Source organism: Monodelphis domestica, chromosome 1 (assembly GCF_027887165.1).
Source record: "Monodelphis domestica isolate mMonDom1 chromosome 1, mMonDom1.pri, whole genome shotgun sequence".
In the NCBI taxonomy this organism is placed as follows: domain Eukaryota; kingdom Metazoa; phylum Chordata; class Mammalia; order Didelphimorphia; family Didelphidae; genus Monodelphis; species Monodelphis domestica.
In genome coordinates, this window is record NC_077227.1 from 224,538,783 (window position 1) to 224,555,501 (window position 16,719).

General features: G+C 33.7%; 1 protein-coding gene across 1 annotated transcript in view; it reads right to left on the reverse strand.

Annotated features, from left to right (window-relative positions):
* Positions 1–11,461: 11,461 nt before the first annotated feature.
* The window catches only part of TRIP11 (thyroid hormone receptor interactor 11), a 98,109-nt gene continuing 92,851 nt past the window's right edge, over positions 11,462–16,719 (reverse strand). Inside the window, exon 21 of the mRNA XM_056810453.1 lies at positions 11,462–14,995. Within this exon, the coding sequence (XP_056666431.1) occupies positions 14,775–14,995 (221 nt within the window). The 3' untranslated portion in view covers positions 11,462–14,774. The remainder of the gene's footprint in view (positions 14,996–16,719) is intronic.

Here is a 16,719-nt window from a genome sequence, read left to right on the forward strand (position 1 = left end):
GGAAGTAGAGACAGGAGGAAAACCAAGATAAATAAATAGCTAACTTCACAGTTTTGCTAATGAATGGCTTAATTCTATCATATTTATATTGGATTTTAAATGTATATTTTTAATAAAAACAGGGAATGTTTCCTTTATCATTTCCCTCTGAGAAATTATTAAAATACTAGCATTTATCTTTGCTTAGGTGATTACTATTTTTAAAATAATTTTTGATGTATTTTATTTTTATATATCACTATCCCCCTTTCCCTCCCAGAGAGCTATTTCAGAAAATAAATATTTTAAAAAAAAAGGAAAAGTAAAGAAAATCAGCATTATCAATCAATATAACCAAAAGTCTCGAAACATATACCATGTATTATATGCAAAGTAATGGAGTGGAAGTATGTTCTCCTATTTCTTCTATGGGACCAAGCTTGTCCTTTGTCACTTTTTAACATTCATTTCTGATCATTTTGTGGTTATTTCCAATTAAATTGTGGCAATCACTGTGTATATTGTTCTTTTGGACTGCATACTTTTCTATTTGTCTAATCGTTTAAGTCTTTCCATGCTTTTGGGAATTCATCATTTCTTACAGCACAGCAAAATTTCATTATACTCATGTACTACATCAAATGTGTGTTGGTACTCTATATGCTAGATGCCAAATCTCTATCAGACCAATTTGATATAAGGATTTTTCCCTCCTTCAGCTGTTTCCTTTCTTGTATGAGGTACATTCATCTTATTTGCATGGAAACTTTTAAGTTTCATATACTTATCTTGTGTTGCCCTTATTTGTTGAAGAAATATATCTTGTAGGGGGCAGTTAGGTGCCTCAGTGGAATGAGAGTCAGGCCTAGAAATAGGAGGTCCTGTGTCTAAATCTGGCTTTGTCGGGGACATCTACGGAGTCACAATAGGGGACAGTTTAGAACTATCGGGGGACAGCTTAGAGCTGTCCGAGAAGTCGCAAGAAAGAAAGACTGGAACATTATCAAAGAGGGATAATGAACTTTTATTGTAAGTGGAACACCAGATTTAAAGCTCTTCTCGAGAGACACAATCTCTCCTCCCCAATCCTCCCCAGAGTGTGAACAGGGGAGTTAACCCATTCCCAGGAGATCTTGGAACTGTTCATGCAGCCTTGAACTGAGATTACTATGTTTTGGCGTACTCAGCAGGAATGGTATGTCACAAACACCTGGGAAGAGGAACTCCATTCCATAAAGTCATGAAAGGTTCACTGCATGTCTTCAGATACTCTCTATGTGACCTTGGACAAGTCACTTAACCCCCATTTCCTAGTTCTTACCACTCTTCTTTCTACCTTAGAACCAAGACACACTGTTGATTCTAAGATGGTAAGGGTTTTTTAATTTATTTTAAAGGATACATCTTGTGCCCACAATTGTAAAAAACATATAATTTGCTTTTCTTTTAATTATTTTGTGGTAGGACTTTTAATCATACCATAATTTAAATAAGGTTATCCAATATATTTAAAATGCATTGGAAAATGTGGTGAAAGGTGTTGGTCAAAGACTATTTTCTGTCAAGATCTTCCATTTTCCCAGCAATTTTAATCTAATGAATTATTTCCTGAGTATTTTTTTTTGTTTTCTGATTCATTGAACACTAAGTTATTAAGTTCTATTTTTAAAAATAATCCCTTGTCTAATCTATTCCATTTATATACTTCATTATTTTTAAACCAATACCAAAAGTTCTTGAAAATTGCTGGTCTGTAACATAGTTTGAAGTGTGGAAGTGTTCTCCTTCATTATAACCTTTTAAAATAGTTATTTTCCCATGATATTCTAGATATTTTATTTCTTCAAATGAATTGAGATAATTTTATCAAGTCCTGTAAAATATTCTTTTGGTATTTGAATTGGTATGGCATCGAAATTATAACTTTAACTGCCATTTTTATTATATTGGCAAAGCCCAGCCATGAGCACTGAATAGTTCTCCAACTATTTAAGTTGCTCTTTATTTCCTTAAGGAGTATTTTGTAATTGAATACAGATGGATAACCTATGTGCTTTGATCGATTGAGTTACAGATATGTTATGCTTTGGTGGTTATTTTGAATGGTATTTCCCTTTCCAATATTACCTCTTTCATTTGTTATTATTATAAAGAAATGCTATTATTTCTTAATGTTGATTTTACAACCTGAAACTTTAAAACTATTGTCTCGATTAGTATCTTTGCTGAACTCGTAGACTTTTTAAATAAACCACGTCATTAGCAAATTGGAAATGGTTTTTTACTCTTTTGCCTATCTTTCCACCTTTAACTTCTTTCTCTTATTACTATTGTTATAATTTCCAGAACTATTTCAAATAATAGCAAGAAGACTGGGCATGCTTGCTTTATTCCTGTATTTATTATAAAAGTTTCTAATGAATCCTCATTATATATGTTGCTCACTTTTGGTTTTACATACTGTTATAAGAAAAAGTTAAGGAGGAAAGTGTATATCTGCAGAAGACAGAGGCATGGGACAGCAGAGTAAGAATTCTGGAATTCTGCAAAGGAAAGTTAAGCTATTGCTAAGAGACAGTTGGGGCTTATGCTGGCTCTTTTCTCTCTGGTTTACCTGGAGGGGACTAACGGCCTTTCCTTGTTGGCTGTTTCCTTGTTGGCTGTTTTCTATCTGGGCTTCCCCATCTTGCCTGCTTCCCTGCTGGCTGGAGCTTCCTGGTGTGATCCTGAACTCTGTGGGCATCTGTCTGAAAAATTTGGTCTGGGATCCTTTTGGATCCAGGACCTATTCCTGGGCCCTGTCCTACCTAACTGCCAAATTCACTACCTCTAATATCACCCAAAGGGGGGTTGGTTTTGGTTAGTGAAGGTCTATTTACATTAGGATCTGGGTCTTTACACAGCTGGGCAGTTCAGAGTAGTTTGAATCCAAGAAGACTCCTGGTTACAGGACATTAACATCTGGAGGGGTTTTAGGTAGTTTCGATTAGATTAATTAGATTATCCCAAATCCCCTTTTCTCCTTCCCTTGATTAATAAATCCATCATCTATTCTTGATATAACCTGGACTGTGTTTGTTACCTCAGGACAGACTTTGCCTGGCCTGGGCCTGTCAGTCTACAGCTGGTCTTCCCAAAGTTATTCTTCTGATTCTGGCCCTACATTTAAACATCTAATCCCATCCCCAAACAACTCTACATTACAATACCTTACCTGATATTAATGAAAGTTCTCTCTATGGCTATATTTCAAAACGAATACAGTTCTTTGATAGAGATTTTATATCAGTTGAAATAACCATGTGGTTTTGGAAGTTTTATGCTTAATATGATTATGTTCATTTATGTAGTTTGACAAGAGTTTAAAATTTTTGAATTAATGTTCGTTGATGACATTAGTCTAAAGTTTTCATTTGCTTTCTCTTTCCCTCATTTAATAATCAAGGCCATATCTGTCTCAAAAAGAGTCAAACAGAGCAATTACTTAATTTTTGAGAATAATTTGTGCAGTATTAAAATTGTTCTTTTGAATTATCTGCAAATCCAACAGGACTATTTTCTTTTGGGAGTTCTATTTATTTCCTTTTTTGAGATTGAACTGTTTAAGATCTATATTTGAAATGTCTTCTGTTACTTTGGATACTTTATATTTTTAAACATATTCCTCTTTTTCTTTGGTGTTTTCTGTTTTGATAGCATATAATTGTGCATTGTAGGTTAAGTTAATTCTTTTTCTTACTTCCAGTTTTGTTGCACTCTCATCTTATTCATTTGCTATTTTGTTGATTTGATTTTCTGTCCTCTTCTTTTTAACCAGGTTGGCTAAAGGTTTACTGATTTTGTTAGTCTTTTCAAAGAACTAGGTTTTCATCTTATCATTTCTATAGTCTTTTTGATATTCCAGTCTACTTCTTCACTAATTTTCAGTTTATCTACTTTTGTGTTTGAGGGTGATTTATTGGCTAATTTTTCAAATGAATATTTAGTTTTTCATTTAGTCAATTTGTTTTTAGAAATAAAATCTTTCTCCTGAGGACTGCTTTAGCTGCATCCCAGAAATTTTCAAACATTATTTTATTATTATTTTCTTTCACATAGTTGTTTCTGCAATTTTTTGACCCTATAATTATTTAGGATTTTGTCTCCATTTGTGTTTGTATTTTGTTTGTGCTCCCTGAACTAATTGCTATTTTTATTGTTATGATCTTTTCTACTTTGCCTTTTTTATATTTATTTGCAATCTCCTTGTGCCCTAATACAATGTTAATTTTTGCAATAGTTTCCAGGAGACACTAAGAAATACTTATATTACATAGTAGTCTCATTTAGGATGTAATAAGTCTTCTTCAGAAATATGTTCAGTTCAATATTTTTTATTTTGTGAGTCTTTCTGTTAAATTTATACCAAACTAAGACAATTAAGATCTCCTGCTCTTACTGTGCCTTCTTGTAATTCAGTTAATTTTTCCTTTATGCATTTAGATAATCATATATTGTAGCATATAGATTTAAAATGCATATTTGGTTATCTATTGTTCCTTTAAGTATTTTGAAGTTTCCTTGTCTTTTTACATCATAAAATTTTGTTTTTGTTTTGTCTGACAACATTCTTTGTAAGCAACAGGTTATGGGGCTTTATTGTCTTATCCAATCTATCACTTTCATGTTATTGAATAATCCTTTCATATTTAAAGTTGTGAGGTTTAAGTTTTCTCATATTTTTCCTAATACACATTTTTAATAATTAGGATTTGGTGAGGTTATTCTTCTTCTTCAGAAAAGAAAGCACATCAGCCCTCCTCCATATTTGTATGCTCTCTAGCTCATGCATCACACTTGTGAGAAATTTTCCAGTCTTTAGATCTGTAATAATCCACTTTATGGCACCAGTCTCACACTGCTGTAATGAGGGATCTACATCCTCCTATGGGAAGGACCATTTTATCATACCAGTCCCCTATTTCTGTGGTGAGTAGAGGTATCATTCCATCTTACTAGGCATGTCTCCAGCTTGATGGGCCTTGAAAATCTATCTAAAATCTTCCTGTAATGACTAACAAACCTTCCACCACATCTTACAATCCCATTGATTTGGGACCCCTCATTATTCAAATTCCATTCTTCACCTCCCACATCCCAATGCTTTATTCTCATCCTTCTCAATCCACTCTCCCCTGTGTCTCACCTAAATCTGTCCACCTCTTCCTCTGTGCTCTCTGGAATGTCTGCTCCAAGGGCTACAGACCTGCTTTCATCTTAAATTTTTTCATTTCATTTTCATTTTCATTTCATTTCAAAAATTTTTCATTTCATACTCCTTCAGTTTTCGGGCCCTCACTGAGAATTGGCTTCCTCCTGATGGCACAATCTTCTTGGCCCCCCTTTCTAGAACTGGCTGCAATTTCACTCATTCCCCTGACTCATCAATCAAGGTGAGGGACTTAGACTGCTCCTTGCTCCCTCATGCCACTTCTAGGCTTCCTCTCTATCACCATCATTTAGTAACTTTTTTACCTTCGAGGTCCATTAAATCCCTATCTACTACCCAAAGTTCTGGTAGCTATTGTCTACTGGTCTCCAGGACATTCCCATGCTTTCCTCAAAGTTTAGTGCCTGACTCACAATTCTTTTCCTTATTCTAAGGGATTTCAACACATATGTTGGTACTCCCTGAAACATCCTAACTTCACAATTCCTCAAATTATTAATTTCACATGATCTATTTCTTTATCTTTTGTTTCTTGACCCCCCCCCCAGTTTCTTATACTGCACACCCCATTCAGGGATACTGGCCTTCTTGTTCCTTGCAGAAGACACTATCTCCTGACTTCAAGCATTTTTCATAGCTGTCCTCCATGCATGGAATTTTTCCCATTCTCATTTCTGCTTCCCTGGCTCTCTTCAAGTCCCAGCTACAACACCACCTTCTACAAGAAACCTCCTCTGATCATTCTGGTGACTACCACCTATCAGTTATTTCCCATGTAGCCTACAGGTTGCTTGTTTGCACATATTTGCATGTTGTCTCTTCCATTAGGCTGTGAATTCCTCAAGAGCAGAAATTGTTCTTTACCTCTATATGTCCAGTGCACAGTGCCCCGTACACAATAGGCACTTCATGTTTATTGACTAACCTACTTTAAAACATATTATTTCTACAAGGTCTCTCCCCTCACCCTCAAGCTGGATCCCTCCCATTTATAATCTCTTTATAGGGTTTCACTTACTTCCTATTTCTGCCTTTTATCTAGTTATCCAATTCTTTTTTTTTCTCATTTATTAGGCTAAAATCCCCCTTCTCCAACTTTTTTTTAAAATTTTATTATTTTTATAAGTAGGATTTCTTTCCCTTATTCTCTTTATTTAATAAGTTCTTTGATTCATTGTCCTTACAGTTCATTTTTTAGCCTCCATATTCTTCATGGAATTAAGACCTTTTTTCAACCCTTACCTTCTGTCTTGGATATTGTGTATTGGTTCCAAAGTAGAAGAGCAGTAAGGGTTAGGCAATAGGGATTAAGTGACTTGCCCAGGGTCACACAGCTGGGAAGTGTCTGAGGCCATATTTGAACCTAGGACCTCCTGTCCCTAGGCCTGGCTCTCAATCTACTGAGCTACCCAGCTGCCCCCAGAATTAAGACTTTTAAGACTTCCTTCTTACATATTTTTTCCCCTTGTAGATCTTGCCCTCTTCCTTTTTTCTATTTTCTCAGTTCCTACAGGAAACAAGAGGATAGAAATGATGACTCCTGGTAGAAATTCTATGTCTCTTATTTTAATGTAATTCATTTCAAGAAAATACTCTCTACTTGGTTCTCAAAACTCTTTCCCCCCATTTTCCTTGAAATCTACTCTCTGGATCCATGTTCTCCAAAGTTTCTGAATGTCAATTGTACCAGTAGTACCTCCAAACCTTGATTCTTCTTCTCCTAAGGTAGGATCCTCTTTATGATAGATAGCACAAGACTCTCAGAGGTAGTACTCCCTTAAGTGCAAAATTCCTGTAAGTTATACCCATTGTAAGGGTCCCTTCTACCATCATAGAATCTTTTGTTTCCCCACCATGAAAGTATTCTTCAGCAGGACCTTCAACCGCCTCAGAATCACAATTTCCCTTTATTTACCTCACTTTGGGGGTGAGAGAAAAATGCCTCACTTTGCTACTTCAACCATTCCCCTATAGCTTCCTGAAACTGAAGGGGTTATTTCCCCTTCATTGTCAACTACTTGTTTAGGATACATATTTCCCTTCATGTTCTTCTTCCCCTCTCCTCTTTCAAGTACCCTCACAGTTCAATTCCCACCAAAACAATGATTCAACCATAGGCAGGGTGTTGGTTTTTCAAACCTGTTCATCATCACTTCTATTTAAGTTCTTTCATAGGTAAAATTTAATGTCCCTCTATTTTGTAAGCCCAGAGGTATCTTTATCTTTCCCTCCCTCCTGGGAATAGTTTTATGTATGCCTCCTTCAGTTGCTATATATATTTTTTTTTCATATTTCTGTCTAACCTAAAATGAAACAAATAATTGGCCCACATTTTAAGTTACTATTTTGGTAAAAATGTCTGAGGTTTAAAAGGTCTATTTTTTCCATTTGCAAGGTATGTCACTTCACAGTGCATCTTGAGCGGCTTTGTTTTTTGGAACACATTCCATTCCCATCCATGGCTTCTGGTGAGTGCAGAAATGTCTCATATTTGAATCTTTCTTTTAAATTTCAAGGTCTTTCCCCTAGTCACTGGCAGAATTAGTTATCACTGCAATTGTTAAAGATATCCACCATTTCTTGGAATTTGAAGCATAGGTTGATTTTTTCCTCCCCTTGAAGCCATTCTGTGGAATAGTTCAATTAGCATTTAAGTTTTCAATATTTAGCAGTTATGGGCAGTTTTCTTTTCCCATTATGGTTTTCAGATTTTTTGACTTGCGTTCTTCTGGGAGACCTATAATCTTCAAGTTGTCTCTACACATCCTGAGGTATCAATGCTTGCTTATAGAGAAATCATGTGTTCTTTTAACAGCATTTTTTAACTTGTTTAATTCTAGATCATTCATTTCTGTGTATTTTTATCTCTAAACAGTAACTGTTCTCTCACTTCTTTGGACAGACTTCCATTGTGAATTTAAGTTTTTCTTTTCTGCCAATTAATTCTGACAAATTCTGCTTTCATGAATCTTCTCTTGAACCATTCAAGAACATCTTGAAGTGATTACAACCTTTCTTGGGAATGCAGAGTTTTCTGAATCATCAGGTGCTGAATTATTTTCCTTTTTCTTGCAATATTTATTCAGAGATGTTTGAATGTTATGTCCTGGAAGCCAGCTTCTCTCCTGTTATATCTTCCCTGATGATTTATGTTTGTGTTCAAAGTTTTTAACAGCATTTTCTTTTTTAAAAAACCCTTACCTTCTGTCCTAGATTTGATATTAAGTATTGGTTCCAAGACCGAAAAAAAAAAGAAGCTATACGGCATAGGGGTTAAGTGTTCCTAGGATCACAAAGTTAAGAAGTCAAATTTGAACCCAAAGCCTCCCATCTCCATACCTAGCTCCACCTGCATTTTCTTCTTGATATCTTTGGTGCCTTTCATCTTTTTTTCACTTATATCACTTTCTGACTCCATTCCCTTTGATAAAGGATCTCAAAGGCTGGATCTCAAAACTGTCTTGGCCTTTTTCCATGTTGGGGAATTCATCTCTCACCAGCTTCAGGCCCTGGCCCCAAGGAGAAAAAAAATCTAGTCCTCTATCTTGTTAACTAGGTCAAATAGTCGTTTATATACAAAATGTCCAAAAAGCACTTGAGAATCAACAATAGTTACTTAAGGAAATTACATAATGGAGTGTCTCTGAACATCTAAATGCCTTTCATTTTTTTCAGAAAAGAATGATAAATGTCCACTTTTTATACAGATCAAGAACATTACCAGTGTCATAGGAAGCAATTCACTTTTAGATATCTTTTTTTAAAGTATCAGGCATATTTTCAAGTCATTAAGATTTTAATTTTCCAATGATCTAAATCACTGATTCAAATTTCACTTGATACAATGTCATCAACTGCAATAAAATTTTCTCTTCAATAAAGGCAGTCAATAAAAGCTAAAGACTATCAGCCAGATTAGGAAAAAAATATTTTGACAATTTAAAAAACAAATTTCAAACAAGACAACAGAACATTGTTGCTATATACAAAGCATTCACTTTAAATCATCCTTTTTTATTTGTATTCTTAAATCTTCCTCCAACAACCATTGACAATGTCAATTTTAGTTAGTTTATAAGCTAATAATAAAGTATATTATGAAATTCTAAGTGATGGTATACAAACATGGCCTAAAATGAATTACTACTACTACTACTACTATTACTAATTTGTACAATCTTATAACATTTGCAAAACTCTACCTATACTATTTCCATACTGTTGCATATAATGTGACTTCAGTGCCCAAGAACACCAGGAAGTAAATCTTTCTTTAGACATATTTTAGATATGTGACATTTTAGCCAGTTTCTTCAATGATAAAAATGGAAACAGCATCTACCCCACATGTTTGTTGTGACAATCAACTGAAAATATATATAAAGTGCTTTGCAGGCCATAAAGCACTACACAAATGTCACTATTACTGACTCAAGTCAGAGGACCTGGATTTGAATCCTCAGTCTTCTATTTAGAACCTGTGTGTGAGTTTAGGTAATCATCTAACCTATCTGGACTTAAACTTCCTAATCCATAAAATGAGGAAATCCATACATGTACCTATAAAGTCAATTAAAATCTTAAATCTACTACTCTAGTAATAGTGTCCAGGGTCAAGTTTTGAAGAACCAAATGGTTCTAATCTGCCTTTTAATTTGTTTGCTGACCCTCTGAGACTAAACAATGTTATTACTATTTTAATCAACTAGTATGAGGTTTTGGGCAATAAAACCTCACTTATCTGAAAATCAATAGCTTCAATTGAATATATCATCTATCAGTACATTCCCAACAGCACTTTCACATTAACTTTTCTGGGGGAGCTGTTTTTCTTCCTAAACCTTGTCTTTCCTCAAACTTCCATTTTTTCAGCCCATAATACTGTGGTAACACTTGGTCTCCCATGAGCAGAAACATGACATTACCATTGACTCTGCCATTTCCTCTCTTCTAATAGTTAATCCTTTACAAGTCCTATTCCACTGCCCCTAACATTTCCCATATCCATTTTCTATTTCCACTACCCTAAATAGAAGTCCCAGTTAATATCTTCCTATACTAGTAGAATCATAGAATTTTAAAGTTAGGAGAGGCCCAGAGAAGTCAACTCTAACCCTCATTTTAATTAACAAAACTAAAATACAGAGATTAAATGACTTGCCCAAGATCAGACAAGGAATAAATTAAAAAGTCAGGATTTGAACACAGGTCTCTTGACACTACAAGATATTTCATCAGAACAGAGACATGCCAAGGACCCAGCATTCTTTTCACTATATTGGAGTATTGCTATAGCCTTCCTTACAGGCCTTTCCCACTTTCACTCTATTAAACTTTCTAATCCTTCCTTATATTACTGTCAATAGAATTTCCATTATGAATGGATTCAGATGTTCTTTATATTAAAAAATCATCAGTGGTTCCCTATTATCCATTGAATCAAATTCAAACTGCTCTATCTAGCCTTCCATGTTCTGGCACCACCATAAATATACAGCCTTCATCCTCTGTCATTTCACTCCATATACCTTCTGTTTCAGATAAACTGAATTACTCTTTCCCCCCATGCATACCCAACTCAAAACTGGAATAACTTCTCCCTCCCCATCTTTTCCTGCTGAATTTCTAGTCATCCTTTAAATCTCAACCCAAATGCCACCTTCTCCATGAATTCTTCACCAATTCCCTAGTCAGTAATGTTACCTTACCTCTTGAACTTGAAAATTATAGTTTGGCTTATAATTTCTAATGCACTTTATCTTAAATATTACTTATTATGGCTACATATCTTTTTGTCTTATGTCCTTACTATACTATAAACTACTTGAGGGCCAGGTCTATCTCTTATCTAAATTTTTTCCTCCCAATACCTTAAGATAGTGCTCTGGATCCATTAGATACTTAATAGACTTTTATTATTATGAAGAGTTCACATTAACCAAAAAGATAAAACTCATTGTTCTATGATCTTAAAGAATAAAGAACCTAACAACTGGACTAGATCAGGCAGTAGGAAAATTATTCAAAGCCCATAGTATCTGGACCTCTTTCCTCATCATCTCACACACTTCAATACATCATCTTGATTTGTTGAAACTAAAAGCAAAAAAACTTTCATACTTACATTTTCAAAGCTTACACTATACAGTATAACTGGAAATATCTGGTTCTCAACTATAAACTTGCGGAAGTTGGGTGCAGTAGTTCACTCACTGCTGTTGTAAACAACATGTGTAAGTCATTTTTCTCCCTCTTAAAGAAAAAGCCAGCAGCTGTTTGCTAATTTTTTTATTGTGTGTTATACATCGCCAACTTACATATATCATCTTTGTTTGGAACTTTTTAAGACTTGCAAGGCTCCCAAGAAGTTCAGAAATACATTAGCCTGTGGCTTAATAAAGCACAAAATGATCTGAAGGTTGTATGTTATAACTTTCCAAATTTCAGATAAGTTATTCTCTAAAATCTAAAAACTCTAATTTTAACATTATGCAAGGAAAACTAAAAATATGTATTACAGGTTGATGACAAATGAGCACAAATGTCAGAAGATTAAAAGTACCATATTTTTCCCATAGGAACATGCTTCTCTTTAAATGCATCAGTGTGATATTTTATGTAATTGTCTGAAATAGTTTTGGCAAGTGGAAGACTTCTTAATAAACATATAAGGGGGAAATCTTATTACCTTTGAAAAACACAATTCAAAAGTTTAAAATTTGATTTTAGCATTCCAAAAGAGTTCTGATTACTGCTCCCCAAAGCACAAACTTTTTTCTATTTATTTGCCAACTGTTTACATAATCCTTTCACCAAATAGGTGGCATTTTTATGCCTGAAAATGAAAAAGGAGAGGGGCATTGCCATGGGGAAAAGTTAATTTTTAAAATATCTGGTTGCAACAAAACAATTCTGTTCCTCTTCTGACCAAATTCTTTTTTACCCATCACAGAAACAACTAGAAATCAAGCAGTGAGATTAGGTTTTGTCATTTTTAATTGTGGCTGGCTATATTTTAAACTGTAGAATTATATGGTTAAACAATTGGGAATGTTGTGAAAAACTGTGGTTGTTACATCAGAACCCAACCACAAATTTCCACTAAGCTTATAAATAAGAAAGTAGCAGGATCACTTTTAGACTTAGCAACATTTAAATACTAATATTAAAACTGTATCCCTTCAGATAAAGATTCTACTAATAGTTCACTGCTGAAACAAGATACATTGGCATTATATCAAACACATAGTAAATGCTTAATGTTTCTTTCATTCTTTTCAACATTAAAGAGTTTTCAGAAGAAAAGAATGACATGTCAGAATAAAATGACATTGCTCTTAAACTGATAATAATCACTCTTGTTCGGAAGTTAGAAGTTAGTTGTAATAACACATCTTAATCATATAAAATATAACTTAAAGACAATTGTCATTCAAATGATAATTATGTCTTTATTATGGTAGCTAAGGAGTTAGTGCACAGCTATGTAACTACCTTTATGTTTATATTAAGTCACAGGAAAAAAAATAAATAACTTGGGCTCTAGAGAAGGAATAACACAAACTGTTATCATCAGTCATTCTAACATTCATCATATTTCTCTTTTGTGATAGAAAATAATGATAACATTTCTTCAAACTCCACTTCTTCCTCCCTTCCCACTAAATAAAAATTTATAGGTCCTAAGTTTTCTTTAAATATTTAGGAAACATTATTTCCATTATCCCAAAGAAATGGTTCTCAACAATAAAAGGAAACATTTTCATTCGACTCAATGTATTCTCACAAGGTGCATTTAAGGAACAAAACCATAATGAAATAGTTACACTACTATAACTCCAAAAGTGTCTTAAAACCTATTGCTTCTTTGGTATTTTCAAGACATGTAATGAATTTCCAGAAGTCAAATTTCAAGAACTATAAGAATGCTTCAAGCTAGAAAAGAAATGTGAATGATGAGTGGAAAAGTTTCTTTAACTGAATAATGCTTTCCATTTTCACAAACCTCATTTCAATTTCTTAAAATACTGATTTTGAAAATCCTGAATAAATTTTATACGAAAAAAGACTTCAGATCAGTTCATTGCAAAAAATTTAAGTTGAAGAATTTTATCTTTTATTCTTCACTTAAATAAATAATAAGAAGCAGCTTATTGTATTTATTGTTTTGGAAGATTCTATACAATCTTATATTTAAATGTCTTATAACAATAAAAATTTCATGGGGAAACAATGGAAAATAGCTAATAGAATAGTCAGACAGTTCTAATATAGAACTTGAATGATAACTTCCTTTTCAACACAGACTAAACAAGGAATGATAAAAACTAGTTAGATGATGAAACAAATTAAGTGATATCTGAATGAGACAGCATTGTCCAAGGATATTTACTTTTCCAGAAAGGCAAGTTATACCTGTTCACATATAATTAAAGATCTTCCAGTCTGTCTCACAGCATATAAAGTATATAGTTAATTATAACAAAATTTACAAATATCCAGCTTCAGCTCTGGCATTAATCAGACCTATTTACATATTTGGATTAAGTATTTTTAACCTTTTGTTTCTATACAGATGTTTACATTTTAAATCCATGGGGAAATTTACAAAAATGGCAAGAAATGTCTTTTCAAATGTACATCTTAAACTACTAATACAAATATTAACATCCTGGTTCAATTAGTTAAATTCCAGGTTGGCATTATTTTTTTAATGAAGATTTTGTATAAAATTAAAGAAATACTCTTTCTCTAGTTTCAAAGTCTTAGTGCTGGTGGTCTAGGTCATGTCACAGTCAAAAACAACCATTGGGAAAACAACTTTTGTTAGATGAGTATATCTTACAAAAAAAAAATGCTCACATCAGAAGAAAATGGTATCTTGAAACTAAATGTACCGTTACATAATTAACCCGTATATAGTTACTAAACTACATTACTCCATCTATTTGCTAACTACAATTATAGTACAACTAGACATGACACCAAATGCTTCATTTAAAAAATGCTAATGATTACAAGCCAATAAAAAACAAATACAGGAAATTTCTGATTTAGACAGACTCTAAAAATTTCAATTTAAAATGGTTTCTTTTTGCATTCCAGTATCAGTAATAGGCCATCCCCTTGGAAATATTCGCTTGTAAAATCAAGCAGAAATTTCACTTTGACATGGCTTAAATTTGTCATAATTCATGAAAGGAAAAAAAATCCTCAAATCTTTTCTTAGGCCATGCCAATGCTAAGCACTCTAGAGCAGCTTAAAACATGCTTTGATTCTGATTTCTCTACTACACAAAGAAGTCTACTAAATTCCTGTACTTTGGTTACTAACAATCCACCACCCCACCCCCAAGACAAACCAAAGTGAGTATGGAAAAAAAAAATACTGGGCATTGGGCACTTGATTTGGGACATAGACAATTCCCAAAAGCATTCACTATTTCATAATCAAATTTAGAGAAATAAGTAAAAAATGCAAACAAATACATGACTTTTTCCAAAAGGCCTCTTGTGGTAAGGTTTTTACAAATAGTGTTCACGGTTTCTTTAAAGTGCTATATCTTAACTCAGCTTTCAACACAATCTATTGCTTTAAGAGATCTTTCAGTACAGCACCAGCACTGTTATCAGGTAACACTGGCAAAGGTGTAAATGTTGGCAAAGCATCCGAAATGGGCTTCATAAGCAGATGCCCAGTTCCACCAGCTCCAAGCACAGCTGGGGTAATGAGAGGTACAGCTGCAGAACGTGGTGCCAAGAATGGATTTACATCTGGTCTTCTACTGGTTCCAGATCCTTTTGTATCTAAGATATAAAATACGGTTTATTTAGCATCATAGTTTTGTTTTGTTTTTTAAACCTTTACCTTCTGTCTTAGAATCAATACTGTGTATTGGTTCCAAGGCAGAAGAGTAGTAAGGCTAGGCAATGGGGGTAAAGTGACTTGACCAGGGTCACACAGCTGGGAAATGTGTGAGGCCAGATTTGAACCTAGCACTTCCCATCTCTAGGCCTGGCTCTCAATTCACTGAGCCATCCAACTGCCCACTAGCATCACATTCTTAATAAAAATCATTTCATGCTGGCATAAGCTTATTCTCTAAATGCCCTAAAAAGGCAAAATTTGATACTGATCTACATTAACATAAACACTATTAATACACATAAATTCTCCATATACTTAGAAGAGCTAAAAACCCTAAAACTTTTAGATTCAATATCTGTATGAACTTTACCCAGACAATGTAATATCCAGCACATTTTTAATGCTCTAGTTGTTCAAAAGAATACTTGCTTCTTGACTATGCAAACAAAAAATGTATACTTTTGAGAGGTAACTAAAAGTCCTCCATAATACATATGCATATATTTTAAAATAATGACTGTAAATACTGGATGAAATACTAAAGGAAATTAGGCATGTTTATTCTGAAAACCTATTAGATTATCCTGTAAGGAGAAAGGGTATACTCAGATTCTTTACTGTGGTGTGGAAGTGATGTGTTTCCCAAAGAATATGCCATTCAAACTTTAGTCTTGGCAGGTCTTATCAATCTGGCTTAAAATGATCCACTATTCTACTTGGATTCAGAGAGGTCTGTTTATATTTAGATATCATTTATTTTTGATAATATGAAACTTAGTAATGACTTAGTAGTAACTAAGATGTTAAAAGGCTCCAGTTTTATAAGTCCACATGCCACCTTTCTTCTCAAAAAAATAAAATGTCGGAATTTAGATTTTTCTAAACAATGAGAGAAAAATGCAATTCTTTAATGAATTTGTGATATCATCAATGTAAATATTTTGTCTAAAAGGAAAGATTACAAGCAATACACATATCCTCATTCTATGTAATACTTGGTCATGTCTTCCCATAAATCCTTCATAAAGGACCTACCAAATATACTCCACATTTTCCTCTAGGTCTTGAACATTTCATAATACAACTGAAGTATTTAGTTTGTCCATCTGTTACCCTTTTTGATCATATATTTTCTGATTATTCTTTGCTTTCAAGTAACTCGCTGATAACAGGTTGCAATCTATTCACTCTACCATATATGCATTTCTATAGTCCCTTTATTATCTATCACCATCAAAATTTTAGGGAAAAGGAAATGCTGTTATAGTACAACCATGGAAAGTATCTCAAAATGACAAACCCTGAATGACCAAGTACAAATTCTTCTTAATTCAAACAATAGCCATAAGGCAAACGCCAAAGGTTTTCATTAGACCACCATGAAACATCTAAACCACCTATAAAGGAGGTATCAAATTTCTCTCTCTGTAGAAAGAATATTTTCAGTTAAGGAATAGAAAAACTTGGGTGGCCACTTAAGAAATTTATTATAATATCACAGAATGAAAATTCTTCTTTTTCCTTAGATTGGGAGGTCTGACGTGCAATTTTTGAAAAATGGGAAGTATGTAACAATTGGTGTCCTTATATTATTTATACTGCAATTCTCAGGTTTACAGAGGTTGATTTTTTTCTGGACAAGGAGAACACAAAAGGATTCCAA